The 19,658-nt window shown below is 42.9% G+C and overlaps 1 protein-coding gene across 1 annotated transcript in view; it reads left to right on the top strand.

The window, feature by feature from the left end:
• BFSP2 (beaded filament structural protein 2) overlaps positions 1-1,781 on the top strand; it is a 100,869-nt gene extending 99,088 nt beyond the window's left edge. Inside the window, exon 7 of the mRNA XM_040433297.1 lies at positions 1,659-1,781. Within this exon, the coding sequence (XP_040289231.1) occupies positions 1,659-1,662 (4 nt within the window). The 3' untranslated portion in view covers positions 1,663-1,781. The remainder of the gene's footprint in view (positions 1-1,658) is intronic.
• Positions 1,782-19,658: the final 17,877 nt, after the last annotated feature.

Raw genomic sequence — 19,658 nt, 5'->3', positions numbered from 1 at the left:
GTATTCCGTGAGGGGCATGGCGAGTTCCTAGAATTTTTTATTTTTTGTCACAAGTTAGTGGAAAATGATGATTTATTTTTATTTTTATTTTTTTCATACAAAGTCTCTAACTTGTGACAAAAAATAAAAACTTCCATGAACTCACTATGCCCATCAGCGAATACCTTGGGGTCTCTTCTTTCCAAAATGGGGTCACTTGTGGGGTAGTTATACTGCCCTGGCATTCTAGGGGCCCAAATGTGTGGTAAGGAGTTTGAAATCAAATTCTGTAAAAAATGACCAGTGAAATCCGAAAGGTGCTCTTTGGAATATGGGCCCCTTTGCCCACCTAGGCTGCAAAAAAGTGTCACACATCTGGTATCTCCGTACTCAGGAGAAGTTGGGGAATGTGTTTTGGGGTGTCATTTTACATATACCCATGCTGGGTGAGAGAAATATCTTGGCAAAAGACAACTTTTCCCATTTTTTTATACAAAGTTGGCATTTGACCAAGATATTTATCTCACCCAGCATGGGTATATGTAAAAAGACACCCCAAAACACATTCCTCAACTTCTCCTGAATACGGAGATACCAGATGTGTGACACTTTTTTGCAGCCTAGGTGGGCAAAGGGGCCCATATTCCAAAGAGCACCTTTCGGATTTCACTGGTCAGTTTTTACAGAATTTGATTTCAAACTCCTTACCACACATTTGGGCCCCTAGAATGCCAGGGCAGTATAACTACCCCACAAGTGACCCCATTTTGGAAAGAAGAGACCCCAAGGTATTTGCTGATGGGCATAGTGAGTTCATAGAACTTTTTATTTTTTGTCACAAGTTAGTGGAATATGAGACTTTGTATAAAAAAAAAAAAAAAATCATCATTTTCCACTAACTTGTGACAAAAAATAAAAAATTCTAGGAACTCGCCATGCCCCTCACGGAATACCTTGGGGTGTCTTCTTTCCAAAATGTGGTCACTTGTGGGGTAGTTATACTGCCCTGGTATTCTAGGGGCCCAAATGTGTGGTAAGGAGTTTGAAATCAAATTCTGTAAAAAATGACCAGTGAAATCCGAAAGGTGCTCTTTGGAATGTGGGCCCCTTTGCCCACCTAGGCTGCAAAAAAGTGTCACACATCTGGTATCTCTGTATTCAGGAGAAGTTGAGGAATGTGTTTTGGGGTGTCATTTTACATATACCCATGTTGGGTGAGAGAAATATCTTGGTCAAATGCCAACTTTGTATAAAAAAAATGGGAAAAGTTGTCTTTTGCCAATGAAATACCACCAAATGAAAGCTCTATTAGTGAGAAGAAAAGGAGGTAAAATTCATTTGGGTGGTAAGTTGCATGACCGAGCAATAAACGGTGAAAGTAGTGTAGGTCAGAAGTGTAAAAAGTGGCCTGGTCTTTCAGGGTGTTTAAGCACTGGGGGCTGAGGTGGTTAAGCTGAAACAGCTACCATGATTTTATAAAATTTTAGTCATTTTGATTTTGTTATGACTTTGAATAGAATAGTTATTCTGCTTGCTTAAAGTTCAGTATGTATGCGTATGGATAAACAGAAAGCCATATGTGCTGTCAAAACAGTAAGGAATCCTCTTCAATTTTCTGCCTTCTAACTGCATGATGTGATATAATACAATGATGGTTCGGTCCTTTGTTCTATTTGCAGATGATGTTTAATAAAACAGTCCCTCGGCCATACAGCTTACATTGAAGATAAATATAAAGTGATTTGTGCCTGTGAAATGGAATGCTTCTGTGATCTACTTGAATAAGCAAAATTCGGCCCGGGTTTTATTTTGTGTGTATCCAAGTTTAATTTTAAGACTGAAACATTATTTGACAATGTAGCAAAGAGACAGCAATTTGACATAGTTTGAATATTTTCACCCTGTAAAATGAAAACTGACTAATAAAAACATATAATCCAGTATACTGTTTTTTTTTTATGATTTATGGTTATTTTCTTCTGCAGGCTTCATCGGCACTAACGAATACTCCACTGGGTTGGGAACTATTTCAAATGACTGCAGCATTTAAATGTTCTGTAGAATGATTCAGGTCTAAAACCTTCCCAGACACTTGATGTGCTTATGTGCCAAATTTGGTGCAGTTCGGTCCAGTTGTTTGGCCGTGCATAAAGAACGGATTTCATCTATTTTATTTAATGTTTGTGTGTGTGTCGCTAAAATATATTGACAGTTTCCTCCATAACAGTGACCTCTACAGCACCCCGCCCCCTTAACAGTGACTTCCACAGCCCCCCACCCCTTAACATTGACCCCCCCACAGTGCCCCTCCTCCTTAAAATGTGACCTCCACAGCAGTTCACCCCCTAACTTTAACCTTCACAGCAGCTGGCCCCTTTAACATTGACCTCCACAACACCCCATGCGCCCCCCTAACAAAAACCTCCACAGCGGCCGGCCCCCTTAACAGTGACCCTCCACAGTTAGCTGTTCCTTAACAGTGACCTCCACAGCACCCCGTGCTCTTAACTGTGACGTCCACATCGGCCTACCCCCTTAACAGTGACCCCCTCACACCGCCCCACCCCTTAACAGTGACCTCCACAGTGCCCTGCCTCTTAACAGTGACCTTCACAGCACCGCCCCTTTAACAGTGACCTTCACAGTACCCCAACCCCTTAACAGAGACTTCCACAGTGCCCACCCCTTTAACAGTGACTTCCACAGTACTCCGCTGCCTTAACAGTGACCTCCACAGTACTCCGCTGCCTTAACAGTGACCTCCACAGCGGCCTGCCCCCTGAAAAGTGACCTCAACAGCGCCCGCCCCTTTAAAAATGACTTCCGAAATTCCCCACTGTCTAAACAGTGACCTCCCACAGTGGCCTGCCCCCTTAATAGAGACCTCCACCGTGACCTGCCTCCTTAACAGTAACCTCCACAGCACCCGTCCCCTTAAAAGTGACTTCCACAGTACCCTGATGCCTTAACGGTGACCTCCACAGCGGCCCACCCCTTAACATTGACTTCAACGGTGTCCTGCCCCTTAACAGTAACCTCCACAGCACCAGCCCCTTTAACAGTGAAATTCCACAGTACCCCAATGCCTTAACAGTGACCTCCACAGCGGCCCACCCCTTAACATTGACTTCCACGGTGCCCTGCCCTCTTAACGGTAACCTCCACAGCGCCCGTCCCTTTAACTGTAACTTCCACAGTACCCCGCTGCCTTAATAGTGACCTCCACAGCTCCTGCCCCTTTAACAGTGACCTCCACAGTATCCCGTCTCCTTAACAGTGATTTCCACAATAACCAGCGTCCTTAACAGAGACCTCCACCGCGCTCCATTCCCTTAAAATGTGACTTCCCTAACCCCGGTCCCGTAACAGTGACCTCTACAGCACCCTGCCCCTTAAGACTGATCCTTCATAGTTGAACGTCCCCTTAACTGTGACCTCTACAGCAGCCTGTCCTCTTAACTGTGACCTCCACAGCACTCTGCTCTCTAACAGTGTCATCCACAGCGCCCTGCTCCTTTAAAGGTGACCTACAGCAGTGAAGAAAAATGGCTGGGTTGTTATGGAAACCTGGTGTAAAACTCGGTGCATTTCGAAACTGAAGGACCTGCGGGTAACGTGATTGCAGACTTGTATTGGCCAATGCAGGTCATGTGATGGTGCCATATTTGTATTTTTGGGGAATGTCTCAGGAACGGTATGTCCTAGAGACCTTACCGGACACCCGATGTACCTGTGTTCCAAATTTGGTGCAGATCGGTCCAGTCGTTTGGTCGTGCATAAAGAAAAGACAGACAGAAACTCATTTTTACATATATATATATATATATGAAAGACTAGCAGGATGACCGGGCTTCGCATGGGTATAATTTGACTATTTCATTTAATGTTTATGTGTTAGGTTAAAAGATATCCACAGTGTTCTCCATAACAGTGACCTGTACAGCACCCTGCCCTCTTAATACTTACCTCCACAGTACTCCACCCCTTTAACATTGACCTCCACAGTGCCCCATCCAGTAAACTGTGACCTTACCAAACCCCTGCCCTCATAACAGTGTCCTCCACAGCAGCTAACCCCCTTAACACTGACCCTCCACAGTGTGTTAGGTTAAAAGATATCCACAGTGTTCTCCATAACAGTGACCTCTACAGCCCCCCGCCCTCTTAATACTGAACTCCAAAGCAGCCCACCCCCTTAACTTTGACCTCCACAGCACCCTGCCCCTTAACATTGACCTCCAGAGCAGCCCACCTCCTTAACTTTGACCTTCACAGCAGCCCGCCCCCTTAACAGTGACCTCCAAAGAGGTCTGCCCCTTAACAATGACATCCACAGCGCTTCGTCTCCTTAACAGTGACCTCCAAAGTACGCCACCCACTTAACAGTGACCTCCACAGCATCCCGCTCCCTTAACAGTTACCTCCACAGAACCCCACCCCCTTAACTATGAACTCAAGAGTGCCCATCCCCCTTAACACTGACCTACACAGTGGTCCGCCCCCTTAACAGTCACCCCACAATGCCCCACCCCCTATAAAGTAACCTCTACCGCGCACCGCCCCCTCAACAGTAACCTGCACAGCGGCGCACCCCCTTAACAATGACCTTTACAAGCCCGCCCCCTAACAGTGACCTCCACAGCGCCGCGCCACCTTAATATTGACCACCACAGTACTCCACCACCTTAACTGTGAGCTCCGCAGCGCCCATCTCGTTAACAATTACCTCTACAGCACCCCACCGCCTTAACAGTGACCTCCACAGTATCGCGCCCCCTTAATAGTGACCTCCACAGTGGCCCGCACCCTTTATAGTGACACTCCACAGTGATCTACCCCTTAACAGTGACCTCTACAGACATGCTAGACAGCTGAACCACTTTCACATGACTTGCTTCCGTAGAATCATGAGGATCCAGTGGCAGGATAAGTTTCCAGGTACAGAAGTCTTCTCCAGAGCAGGTTTACCATAAGTTTACACCTTATTGATGAAAGCCCAGATGCGCTGGGCAGGCCACATCGTAAGGATGCCAGACCATCGCATCCCTAGACAAATCTTCTATGGTGAGCTGTCCAAGGCTAAGTGATCGCATAAGGGGCAAAATAAGCTATATAAAGATACACTGAAATCCTCTCTCAAGAACCTGGATATCAACTTTACCTTGTGGGAATCTCTGGCGCATGATCGTTATTCATGGCGTTCCCTGATCTATCAGGGTTGCCAGACATACGAATCCAGAAGGACAATCCTAGCACGGGAGAAGCATACACTTTGTAAATATAAAGATGCAAATGCAAATTATGAAACCAAAACATCCATATTTGTCTGTTCAGTATGTAACAAAACATTTAATACAAACATAGGCCTTATTATCCATTTAAGGATACATCGCTATTGGCCGAAGATCTATCTATCAGATGTCAAGGTCTAGTGTTGAGCGCGAATATTCAAAACATGAATTTTATTCGCGAATATCGCCACTTCGAGAATTCGCAAATATTTACAATATAGTGCTATATATTTCTCGAATATATGATGAATATTCACCCAAATATTCATGAAATATTGCGAATTCTAATATTGCCCCTGCCTCTCATCACTGTCAATGTCCTCATCGAAAACGATGGACGAACAACAACAACAATACAACAAAGTTGTGAGCTCCTGTTGGGTAATAATTTTTTGGGGAATATCTCAGGAACAGTATGTCTTAAAGAGCGAAGACCCGGTATAAAACCTTCCCCAACACCCCGATGTACCTATGTGCCAAATTTGGTGCAAATCAGTCCAGTCGTTTGGCCATGCATAAAGAACAGACAGAAATTCATATATATTATATATATACATATATATAGAGATATATAAAGTATCCCGTATAACAGTAATCTCTACGGCACCCCTCCCCCTTAACAGTAACCTCCACAGCACCTCACTCGCCCCCCTGACAAAGACCTTCACAATGGCTCGCCCTCTTAACAGTAACCCTCGACAGCGATTGACCCTTAACAGTGACCTCTACAGGGCCATGCCCCCTTAACAGCACCCTTTCCTTTAACTGTGACCTCCACAGTGGCCCACCCCCTAAACAGTGACCCCCTCACACCACCACGCCCCTTTAATGGTGACTTCCACAGCACCCTGCCCCCTTAATAGTGACTTCCACAGTGCCCTTCCCCTTAAAAGTGACCTCAACAGTACCCCCCTCCCTTAACAGTAACCTCCACAGCACCCCGCCCCCTTAACAGTGACCTACACCGTTCTCTGACCCTTTAACAGAGACCTCCACAGTGCCCGCCCCTTTAAAAAGTGACTTCCACAGTACCCCACTCCCTTAACAGTGACTTCCACAGTACACCACTCCCTTAACAGTGACCTACACAGTATCCCGCTGCGTTAACAGTGACCTCAACAGCAGCTGCCCCTTTAATAGTGACCTTCACAGTCCTCTGCCCCCTTAACAGTAACCTGCACATTGCACGCCCCTTTAACAGGGACCTTCACAGCAGCCCACTCCCTTAATAGTGACCTTCAAAGTGCCCTGCCCCCTTAACAGTAACCTCCACAGCTCTCTCCCCATTAACAGTGACCTCCACAGCGGCTGCCCCTTTATTAGTGACCTCCACAGTACCCCGTCTCCTTAACAGTGATTTCCACAATAACCCACCCCCTTAACAGTGACCTCCATAGTGCTCTGTTCCCTTAAAATGTGACCTCCACAACACCCCGCCCCCTTAACAGTGATCTCTACAGCACCCCGCCCCTTAACACTGACCTCCATAATGGACCGTCCCTTTAACTGTGACCTCCACAACAGTTTGCACCCTTAACTGTGACCTCCACAGCACTACGGTCCTTTAACAGTGTCATCCACAGCGCTCTTGCCCCTTTAAAGTGTAACCGTCATGTTTTCATAGAAAAAAAAAAAAAATGTTTGCATATGTTACTGCTGCAGCAGCATTATGCATAAAGCAATCTTTAGTTTCTTCACATACCACTGTTTTCCTTGAGTTTTTTCCTTAGTTACGGCTGTTTAAACATTTACAATATGAGGATCTTCTCAAGACGGCTCTTCTGCCCGTTCTCTGAGGCCAAAACTGCTTTCCCTGACTTCACATACACACTTGCTGTAGCCAGCAGCTCCCTGCCAGCCAATTAATTTGGATTACTGAGAGACACGCCTCCTCACTCTGAAGCCTAATGCAGGCATGCAGTGTGAAGGACCGCCCCTCTGTCTATCTGTCTTCTTAGCTGGAGACAGACAAGCCATAGCAACTGTCTTTTAAGGGAGCAGTGGAAAGGGACAGGGGACATTAATGAAAGCTGTTATTATAAGGTAATTACTGATCTTTTGACAATCATTGACAGATTAACTCAGGTATACATGCCTAGCTCTAATAAACTAGCAAATAAAAAATAATATGACACTTACAGGTGACCTACAGCAGTTTTGGCTAGGTGGTTATGGAAACCTGGTGTAAAACTGTGTGTATGTCGAGACTGATGGACCTGCAAGCTTCTATTGGCTGATAATGGTCATGGGACAGTGTGTACAGCAGTTGGGATATGAGTGAAAGACCTGTGGGCTTCTATTGGCTAATGCAGGTCATGTGATGGTGCCATATTTGCATTATTTTTTGGGGAATATCTCAGGAAAGGTGCGTCCTAGAGAGCTGAGACCCGGTCTAAAACCTTCCTGGATATCCTATGTACCTATGTGCTAAATTTGTTGCAGATCAGTCTAGTCGTTTGTCTGTGCATAAAGAACAGACAGACAGACAACAGACAGATTTTCATGTTTGTATGTATGTAAGAGATAAGAGATAATATTATGTGCATATATGGGGTCATTTATCAATCTGGTGTAAAGTAGAACTGGCTTAGTTGCCCATAGCAAACAACCAGGTTCCACCTTTAATTTTTGACAGCTCCTTTGGAAAATGAAAGGTGGAATCTGATTGGTTGCTGCAACTAAGCCCGTTCTACTTTACATTGGTTTGATAAATTACCCACATATTCTCTTAATAGGTTAGAAGCAATTTAATGTATAAGCCACACCTAAAGATTGTGAGACAGGAGTATTTGGTAGCCCTGTAATCAGAGGTGTTGCTAGAGACTCAATAGATCCGAGGCCCAAGCCCCAATGCATATGGCCCAATAGACCATACACGCCTCCTCTCCACATACTATAGCACTAAAGACATTTTATTGTACTTGCTATACAGCTACAGTGAGGAACAGAAGTATTTGAACACTCTGCAATTTTGCAAGTTCTCCCACTTAGAAATCATGGAGGGGTCTGAAATTCACATTGTAGGTGCATTCCAACTCTGAGAGACAGAATAAAAAAATAAAAAATCCAGGAAATCACATTGTATGATTTTGAAAGAATTTGTCTTGCACTGCTGAACATAAATATTTGAGTACCTGAGAAACAGCAAGAATTCTGGCTCTCAAAGACCTGTTATTTTCCCTTAAAAAGTCCACATCTACTCCACTCATTAATCTACCTTAGTAGCACCTGTCTGAGCTCTTTAAAGACACCTGTCCACCCCACAGTCAGTCAGACGCCAACTACTACCATGGGCAAGACCAAAGAGCTTTGAAAAGACACAAGAGACAAAATTGTGGACCTCCACAAGGCTGGAAAGGGCTACGGGGCAATTGCCAAGCGGCTTGGTTAAAATAGATCAACTGTTGGAGCAATTGTTAGAAAATGGAAGAGGATAAAGACGACTATCAGTCTCCCTCGGACTGGGGCTCCATGCAAGATCTCACCTCGTGGGGTATCACTGATGGTAAGAAAGGTGAGGAATCAGCACAGAACTACTACTACTAACCAGGAGCTGGTTAATGACATGAAGAAGTCTTAGCAACCATGGGCGAATCTAAATTCCACTCGGTCACGAGGGAAATAAAGAAACAAAAAAGAGGGTGGGGGGCGCACAATAGGGTAATACATTCAATAAAAAATAAATTGATTGAAGGATAAAGGTGCTCACCTTTTAAGGTTGTGCTAATAATAGACACAACTCTATTGTAGACTTGTAGATATATATACTGTATATAGACCTTTAGGATCCAGGAATGCAGCGCTCTGCGAACCCACTAACCAGCCCGTCCCTATCACGTGATTGCAGTGAGTCGGTCACGTGACCCCTGTCTCCCAGCCGGATTATACTTTCATGAGTTTTATACATTTGCCCACATCGGTTTTATAGTTATATGAATAAACTACATCTAGTATATAATAATGTACATTTTGATAAATTGAAATGTTTGAAAATGTTTTTTTTTCACTATATGCCATTATACCTGGGGCTAGCCCCTCCTACCTGTGGGCAGCCCTCAGGTAATCAGTTTTTTGGCGTTTTTTTACATCTATATAAACCTGTGATTAATACTAGTTATTGTGATTACTTAATAACCCGATGAAGGGGACATTTTGAGCCCCGAAACACGTTGTTCTATGTACATATGTTTGTTATGTAAAAAAAGAAGATTCACCTACAGAGACCGGCTTTAACCAGTGATTTTGCGCCTGACCAGAATTTCCTTCACTATAATGACATGAAGAAAGCTGGGACCACAGTTTCAAAGGTTACTGTCGGTAGAACAATACGCCGTCATGGTTTCAAATCATGCATTGCACGGAAGGTTCCCCTGCTCAAGTCATCACATGTCCAGGCCCACCTGAAGTTTGCCAGTGACCATCTGGATGATCTAGAGGAGGCATGGGAGAAAGTCATATGGTCAGATGAGTCCAAAGTAGAACTTTTTGGTCTAAACTTCACTCGTGTTTGGAGGAAAAAGAAGGATGAGTTGCATCCCAAGAACACCATCCCTTCTGTAAAACATGGGTGTAGTAACATCATGCTTTGGGGGTGCTTTTCTGCGAAGGGGACAGGACGACTGCTCTGTATTAAGGAGAGGATGAATGGGGCCATTTATTGTGAGATTTTGAGAAACAACCTCCTTCCCTCAGTGAGAGCATTGAAGATGGGTCATGGCTGGGTCTTTCAACATGACAACGACCCATGGGACACAGCCAGGATAACCAAGGAGTGACTCCATAAGAAGCATATCAAGGTTCTGGAGTGGCCCAGCCAGTCTCCAGACCTAAATCCAATAGAATATCTTTGGAGGTAGCTGAAACTCTGTGTTACTCAGCGACAGCCCCGAAACCTAACAGATCTAGAGATCTGTGTGGAGGAGTGGGCCAAAATCTCTGTTGCAGTGTGTGCAAACCTGGTCAAGAACTACAGGAAATGTTTGACCTCTGTAATTAAAAAGAAAGGCTTCTTTACCAAATATTTACACTGATTTTCTCAGGTGTTCAAATACTTATGTTCAGCAGTGCAAGACAATGTGATTTTCAGAATTTTTTATTCTGTCTCTCAGAGTGGGAATGCACCTACAATGTGAATTTCAGACCCATCCATGATGTCTAAGTGGGAGAACTTGCAAAATTGCAGGGTGTTCAAATACTTCTGTTCCTCACTGTATACAGCAGCACATACTGTACCCCTCACATCCAGTGCCTCCCAGGAGACATCTCCTCTGATGTTACATCTTCTCTTTCATCATCTTCTCTATTCAGTTTGGACAACTTCTTTCAGCCGCTTCTCGTCTCTGCAGAGTTTGACACACAGACAATTTAGCTTTCTCACCTTTCTATCATCGTCCACCAACTTGGAGTCCCAACAGTGTTATCCTGCTGCTTGCAGTGCTCCCCAATAGCCCCAAATACTATCCTAAAGAAAAATTAGTGCCATACAGATACCCCCCCCCAATAGTGATAGTGCTCCTCAAAGTCCCACCAATAGTAATTCCCTTCTAGAATGCCCTCATTAGTTAATACTGCCACCTACAAGTCCCCTAACAGTGATAACGCGCCCCCCAAAAGTGCCTCCATTAATAGAAGAGCCCTCCAGTATTAATAATGCCCTCACAGAGCTCCCAGTGGAAATAAGGCCCACCATAGTGCTCTTAGTAGAAATAAGGCGGATCTATAAGTCACTTCTATAGAGCCCCCAGTAGTAATAAGAACACCTATAATGTTCCCTGGATTTAAAATTCCCCTACCGTGCCCCCAGTATTTATATTGCCCCCTACTGTTATAATGCTTGCCCTGAAGTGCCCCCAGTATTTATAATGCCCCCTGCAGTCTGCAGTGCCCCCTGTAGTTATATTCCTTCCTTTAGAATTCCTCAGCCCCTCCACCATACAGTCCCATGTAAATAACATAACATCTCCTCTTCCCCCTCCAAAATACAGCCCCATGTAAATAACATCACTCTCCTCTCTTCAGCCCCTCCAATATAGAGTCCTATGAAAATAACATCACCCCCTCCCCAGCCACCTCCAACATACAGTCCCATGTAAACTGCATCACCCCCTGAACATTCAGTCCAATATAAATGACATAACTCCACCCCACTCCAACATACAGTCCCATGTTAATAACATCCCTACATAGAGCCCTAACATACAGTCCATGTTAAATAACCACAACTCCCAGCATTACTCTGCCTCTCACACTGAGAATCTATCCCTTCACTTACCTCTCCTCATGTAGCAGACCTCACTACAGATTCTTCCCTAGGACTTCTCCTCTTCACTGCTGAGCGCCATCCTCTCCTGCACTGGTCACATGATGGTGACATCATCGCAGGTCCTTCTCAACCACTGCCTTCAGCACTGATCACATGGACTGTGATGTCATCATAGGTTCTTTAGCTCTTCAAGTGCATTAGATTCAATTGTAGTGCTGCTCCTGCCTATAATCATAATAACCTCTACAATATAGTGAACATATTATATATGGTGATTGGTAAACGGTGTGAATAAAAAATGGGGGAAGGGGGACACACATGTTTTGCCTGAATGGAGCCCTGAAATTTCTGATTGCAGTCCTGGATCCAAGCCTGCTTGAAACCCTTGAAGAATAACCCCACCCTAAGACACATCATCATTGCTGACATCACAACTACAGGGGAGGGTCCAGGAGAATGAGCAGAACACTGCCCTGAGGGGCAAGGTCACCGATGATGTTGTGTTTACAGGACAGAGCCTTACAAGCCTTTCCATGCTTCAGATGTAGGTGTGATGTCATCTGGATAAGGAACCAACACTGTGGAAAGTGTCACGTGACAATTGATGATTTTACGCATCAATTGACAGGAAAAAACTTATGTTATCACTTACTAAAGTGATAACATAAGTTGTTTCCTGTCAATTGATGCGTAAAATTGCAAAACTGGAATAACCCTTTAACCCCTCAGATGCTCTGGTCAATTACGACCACAGCATCTGAGCGGTCTTTCCGGGAGCCCTGCACTACCGGAGTCCGAATGGCTCCTTCACACCAAGATCGAGGGAGCCATTAGGGTCCAATAGCAGCCTCAGGCCGTCTAAAGGATCTGCGGCATGCCACAGCTATTTTCCAATGGAGTCTAGCCTGTGGTAGATAGGAACAGTGAATCTCCCATAGGTTGCAATGTTAAATTATTGCATTCTATGGGAGAATGTATAAAAATCATAAAAAAATTAAAATTTTAACATTCACCCCCCCATAGTATAAAAAATTAATAAATAAAGATTATTAGTATTTGCATTTTCTCAAAATGCCCAAACTATCATGGAGGGCATTGCTACTAGTGGGAGCATTATCGCTATTGGGGGTATTGTAGGTGGCACTAATACTATTGAGGGAGCACTATTACTATGGGGTAGACTATCTGTATGCCACTATTTTTGCAGTATAGTATGCAAGGGCACTGGGCCGCATAGTACTGGGGGTAGTAGAAGGATAACAATGTTGGGGAACCAGGAAGAGGAGGGATAGAAAAGTGAGGAATCTAAGATGTCTGTATGCCAAACTCTGTAGGGACGAGACGAGGCTGAAAGAAATTGTCCAAGCGGTGAAGAGAACGTGTACATTAAAGGAGACATCACTGGATGTAAGAGGTATGTAGTGCTGTATTCTTCTGTATGCATGATAGAGCTGTATGTAATGTTTCCCTAAGTATATCTTTAATAGTAGGGCTGGAAGGGAGGGGTTCGACTGAGAATTTGACATGGGGAGGTGGGGGCGCCATTTCAATTTTCGCCTCAAGCAGCAGAAAGGCTAGGTGCATCCCTGATCCTTTCCAGTCCTTCTCAGGAACATTGTAACTGCTTGTAATTCTTCATTATGGCAAACAATAGTATAAATATTGACCACATCAATTGTGGGCCGTCTAAAAGATTGATGCCAATGCAATTTAGTTAAATTGTGTAGTAATGACTTGTCCAACAAATAGGATGAAATGCTTTACAATAATGGTCGTAAGTATTAATCAAGATAATGGCTCTGTTAATGAACCCCAACCTACCACTGTGGGCCACGTGTGGGAGTTTCCATTGTCTTGGGAATTTTTGGTAGTAAATAATAGTTAGGTTTGGATGGATGTTCTGACAAAAGTTTGTCAGCTAAACTTTTATGCAAAATATTCAGTTCAACTGCCTGTGCCAGTCTACTGCTTCATAGGCTTAAGGCTTAGTGGCCTGTTGCCTATGAGGTTGAATGGTAGGGCACGCAATATTCAAGTATATACCTTATTTTTCACTTTATAAGACACACTTTTTTCCACCAAAAGTGTGGTGGGAATGGCTGTGCATCTTATAAAGCAAATACTAGTGAGCGCTTCCATTATGGGAGTAGGGAGCAAGCGCTTGTAATACTCACCCTCCCGGTCTTCATTCCTGGGGACGGCGCTACACTGTCCTGACCACGTACAGCGTCAGGATGTAGTGCGTGCACTATGACCTGACGCTGCACGCTGTCAGGTGATAGTGCAGTGCCGGCCGGAGAAGACATGGGAGTGCGACTGCAGCAGGAGATGGAGTGGAGCCACGGCGCAGGAGAGATAAGATAAGTTTTTTATATTATTCTGATCTGAGGTCTGATGGGGGTTCTGGCAAGGAACTCTGATTGGGGGGGTCTGACAATGAGGGCTGTTTTGAGGTCTGATAGGGGTCTGGTCTGAAATAAAGGGCTTATCTGAAGTCTGATGGGGTCTCACATTGAGGGCTGATCTGAGGTCTGATGGGGGTCTGAAATAAAGGGCTGATCTGAGGTCTGATGGGGATCTCACATAAAGTGCTGATATAAGGTCTGATGGGGGTCTGAAATAAAGGTCTGATATAAGGTCTGATGGGGGTCTGACATGGAGAGCTGATATGTGGGTCTGATGTGATGTCCTGATATGGGGGTCTGATCTGATGTCCTGATATTTATGGGGGTTTGATCTGAGGATCATATATGAGGTCTGATGAAAAATATTTTTTTCTTATTTTCCTCCTCTAAAACCTGGGGTGCTTCTTATCATCGTGTGCGTCTTATAAAGCGAAAAATACGGTAGCTGTCGTGAGGATGGTGATGCAGTTTAATTCAAGAAGGCACCTGCTGCCAAATTAAAGCTGGAATGGTCAGATCATTATGCACCCAGCAGGTGGTCATGAGAAGGGCTCAGACAGCCCTCTGGGCATTGGCCCACCAAAAATCTTCCTGGTAGAATATTTGGCTGGACTGCCCCTAATTTCTGCTCTAAAACTGATCCTACTGCTATCATATCAATTAGTTGTTCATATATGGACAATAAAGGTCAAAGTAGTAAAGTAATAATAATCCTCCCCAGAGTGCCTTCATCAGTAATCAAGCCCTCCATAGAGTTCCTAATAATAATACTAATGCCACCACAGTGTCCCCAGTAGTAACAATTTTCTCTATTGTCCTTCAGTAGTAATAATGCCAAACTATAGGTGCACCAGTAGTGATATACTCCCCCAGAGTGTACCCATTATTAATAAGGCCCCTCTATAGTGCTTCTCGTAGTAATAATACAGAGCCCCCAGTAGTAATGATGGTTCCTAGAAGCCCCCCACCCCCGCCATAGTATTAATAAAGTCTCTCATAGTGCCCTTAGTAGGAATATACTCATCCCATACCACAGGTGCAGGGCAGGGCACAGATCTCTTCTAGGCTGCAGGTGAAGCTGCCTGCAACCTGGCTTAGGTGGATGTGATGATGTCATAACTCTGCTTGCGCCATTGATCCATCCTCCCATAGACTGCAGGCCTAGTGGTCTGTGGTCTATAAAGGTGAACATGGGGAGCAGGGAATCTTAGGCTCCTGTGCCCTGGTGCAGTATTCCAGAGGACAAAGATACCGTTAAATATGGGGAGCGGCACAACGTCAATGTCTAGCAACCAGCAATAAAATATTGCATATAAAGTATATATATATATATATATATATATAGAGAACAAAGAAGTAGGACTGCACTCCAAGATAGTGATAAAATCAGCAAGTGGTTTATTCACCCATAATATGGCAAGTCTTGCGACGTTTCGGCTCACAAGAGCCTTCCTCAAGCCTTGAGGAAGGCTCTTGTGAGCCGAAACGTCGCAAGACTTGCCATATTATGGGTGAATAAACCACTTGCTGATTTTATCACTATCTTGGAGTGCAGTCCTACTTCTTTGTTCTCTATACCATTGGGGATTGCCGTTACCCTACGTTGGACCTTGCACCCACATGCTGGCTGGTGCTCCCACTGGACTTTTTCTTCTCTATATATATATATATATATATATATATATATATATATATATAGTAAGGGATCGCTCTCTCTCAGGGGGTTATAGTCACAGCCTTTTTCGCAGACAACCGGATTTAATGTCCAAACTGGTGCTTTATTGTGGCACTTCAGCACCCACCCAAACATAAGCATCAAAATGAAATAAACACCTGCCCGTCTGGGCTCTAACTAATACACAGTAGTTTTCCCTGACTCACCTCTAGTCACAGGTTATCCACAGCATCTCAGACTCCAAGACTTTTTTATGTAGGGTCAATTCCTCTCTCAGTCATACACAGAGGGTTTTCTTATCCCTCCTTGATTACAGCCCAGCTGACCTCACCTAAAGGGAGACTCAGCTAAAGGGAATACCTATAGTGGACTAGGGGTGTGGACTGAAAGACTCCCACTACCAACCTGTCTCCCAGTCCAAAGAAATCCAGCCCATACAACTTTAAACAAAACAATCTCCAGCAAGCTATGCCTCACCCAGCTACACTGAACCACCGGGTGAAATACACACCCCCACCATACCTATACCGTGAACTTTGTCACAATAGATATATATATTTTTATATATATATATATATATACAGTACATATATATATATATATATATATATATATATATAAAAACAAAAAAGTAGCAGCACACCACTAAATGCACTAAGAATGGATAAACAATTGAATGTGTGAACACGGTCAAATACATGACTCCTATACTTACTATTAAAGGGAGTCTGTCACCACTATATGACCATATACAGCACTTACATGGCGCTGTAGCACACCTATACATGATTCTAATGGTACCTTTGTTATATTCTTTAGACATCCAGAAGCAGGAAAAACTATGTTTATTTCATATGCAAATGAGCACTCGCAAGTGCCCAGGGGCGGTGTTCCGTGTGTAGGTGCCCAAGCTGCTCTGCCTTTTTAACCGTTACTCCTATACATGACTCCTATACTTACTATTAAGCAGAGTAGAAGCTCTAAGTGCATATAATTCATCAAAAATATGTCGGGCCCATCTACCAGACGTCAAGGTGGCTTCTCATCAGATGGGAAGAGCTTCTACTCCGCTTAATAGTAAGTATAGGAGTCATGTATTTGACCCCGTTCACACATTCACTTGTTTACTCATTCTTAGTGCATTTAGTGGTGTGCTGCTACTTTTTTGTTTTTCTACATTGTTGCCATGGTAGCTTGCACCTACAATTATCTCTGGAGGTGCTGTTCCTTTTTTTGATTATATATATATAGTCTCATACACATCTAGATAATGAGGTACAGTCTAACCATCAATATCTGCACATTTGAAATCTACCTGAATGAGCGCCTTTTTATAAAACAGCCCTTGGATCTCTCTCTCAACCTTTTTTATGTATTTTTTATATATTTTATATTTTTTATATATTTTATATATTTTTATAAGTTGTTCTAGTAATTTATCTATCAAGATGTTGCACCATTTACAATATTTGAAATATGGACTACACATTGCTTTGTATTTTGGTAGTTTTATCGGATTTTAAACGTATGTGATATGCATATACGTATATATGTATGCACATAGTGTATATGTATATATATTTTGTATGATTACATTTTTCTTTTTTATTTATTTGCGTTATGCATCATACAGGATAGTGCATAAGTAAGGTTTTATTCAGTGTGTTTAATTATGAAGTAAGATAATATTATTTTGTGCCATTTATGCAGTATAATGAGTATATTGCTCTTGAGCAATATGAAACTACAAATTGGATCTCTGTAGGACATGTAGAATGTCATGAGCAATGTATAGCATGAAAAAACGCATACAAGTTTACAAAAAACCGCACTGAAAACGCATGAAGAAACGCAGGAGATTTATTTCAGCTGGAAGTCAATCAAGTGATTCAGGATTTCAGGCAAGTTGAAGATATAAAAGGCGGAGTATGACAGGTGTTGCAGTACCACTGACGAAGGGAAGGAGTTCCCGAAACGCGTCTGGGCCGCACACCTGTAACAGAAGCACCTCCGCACCTTATGCATGGCCATGCAAACATCAATTTAAATCGGAGGAATATGGATTTCTAGGACGCCAAGCATATTATCTGCCAAACAGCGCTTTGGGCTATCCAGGACACCTATTGCTTCCGTAATCCCGCGATATCTGGAGACAGCGAATTACAGCAGTCACCATCCAGACGCCGGAACGATCCACCTGCAGCTTACCCACCGCACACGTCCATAGAAACGTCCTCGCTATTGATCAAAGAGGAAGGTAGGAACATTACAGTTGCAGTTTGTATGCGATCAGGCATACTATTGAATGTGTACGGCTACTAGACCGTACTATTACTGTTGAAGGACAGTGAAACTTGTGTTTAATCACTAGTGGCAATTGTTGAACTCAGCCGCTCCATTACGTCATCACCACTGGAGCCGCATATATCAGCTATTATTATCTACTATCGCTATTGAAGGACATTGTAGCCTGTGTTTACACCATAGGAACAATTGTTGCGTTCAGTTGCTGCTACGTTATCAACACTGGAGCCGCGGATACAAGCCGGCACTATTGATTGATCAAATCATCTGCGCATGGGATATATGCCCTTGGCTACATTCTATTGTGCTGGCTGAATATTTATTAGCTGCTCCACCACAAGTGTTAGATTCCACACAGTATCCAAGTTTCTTGACTAGCCACTGTCACGACTCTTATCCCTATATGTGGTATTTTGTATGTATTTTATCCCTTTATTTTATTGAAATGTACACGTGTTCCAAATTGTGATTTAATAAATATTTTATCCCTATTCTATTGGTACAAGTGTTGAGTGCTCGCCCTAAAACTCGATTTTTATATATATATATATATATATTTATATATTTATTTATACTGTTTGTAAGACCTATCTGGTTTGGAATTAACTATATTGCAATTTGGTTATTTCTTCTTGTGTTTTTATTTTTTATTTTTGTTCAGTTTTGAATTGGTTTTGAAGTCAGTTTTCTTTTTGCACAAAATCTAGTAATTTTCCATGATGTAATTAATGAAAGGAACATATTTCAATAAAACAAAGAGGCACATGTCTTGCAGAGAACAAACATTTCAGCAACAAGTCACTAAGTCACATTCTGCACAAACTTGGACGTCACAAAGGCTATTGGCACTATGATTACTGACTATTATTTCAATACTGCATTGAATACAGACTAGCCCAAAGTAGTTTTGGCCATGAAAACTAGCACTGAGGAAATTGCCTAGAATCGTGGCCAATATAGTTGTCACTTTTGCAAAAATGGCTGCTGTAACAGACTTTAAAAAAATCTTATGTACCTGTAAGTAAAAAGGGCATTAATGATTATATGTATTTTATGTATTCTAGGGAAGATGACCATTAATAATTAACTTTGGCTATCCCCACATCTTCCTATTTACTAATATAGTGTATGCCCATTTTTAAGTTTTCAAGAGAATATAAATCCAGCCTGGCTCATATAGGTGTATGCCAATTCTAACCTTTCAAGAAACTTTGCATATATCAATAGATAGGTGAATGTAAAAAAAACTTTGTAATATATCTTAGAAGAGAAAAATACCACTTTCTCCACTTATCAGTTTTACTCCCTCCTATTAACTAACATTCTCCAAGACAGAGAGACACATTGTTAGCTCACTAAAGGATCACATGATGCCTGTATGTGGTTATGGAGATGGAAGGGAGATGGAAGAGTAACTCGGCAGCCCGTCTTGGTCTGTCAAGGTAGAAAATGTTTGTTTCACGGTTGGGAGAAGGAGAGCCTGAAATGTGGAGAAACATATATATTTTTTCTGATAACATATATTATAAAGTTATATTAGCCGGTACCCTGTACTACTCATTTAAGCAAGGTTGTGTGAAAAGTCAGATACAGTTGAATACAATGGTGAAGCAGGCAGCTGTCAACTGGGAACTAACGGCGGGTGAATGTTAGATAGGTGAGTATTTAAATTGGAGGCAATACACAGAATCACATCATTACCATCTACTGTAGAGCAGAGTTCCTGCTGTACAATAGATAGT

This window comes from Bufo bufo, chromosome 5 (assembly GCF_905171765.1).
Source record: "Bufo bufo chromosome 5, aBufBuf1.1, whole genome shotgun sequence".
Classification (NCBI taxonomy): domain Eukaryota; kingdom Metazoa; phylum Chordata; class Amphibia; order Anura; family Bufonidae; genus Bufo; species Bufo bufo.
The sequence above is the reverse complement of the archived record's forward strand: the minus strand, read 5'-3'. Positions and strand labels throughout refer to the sequence as shown.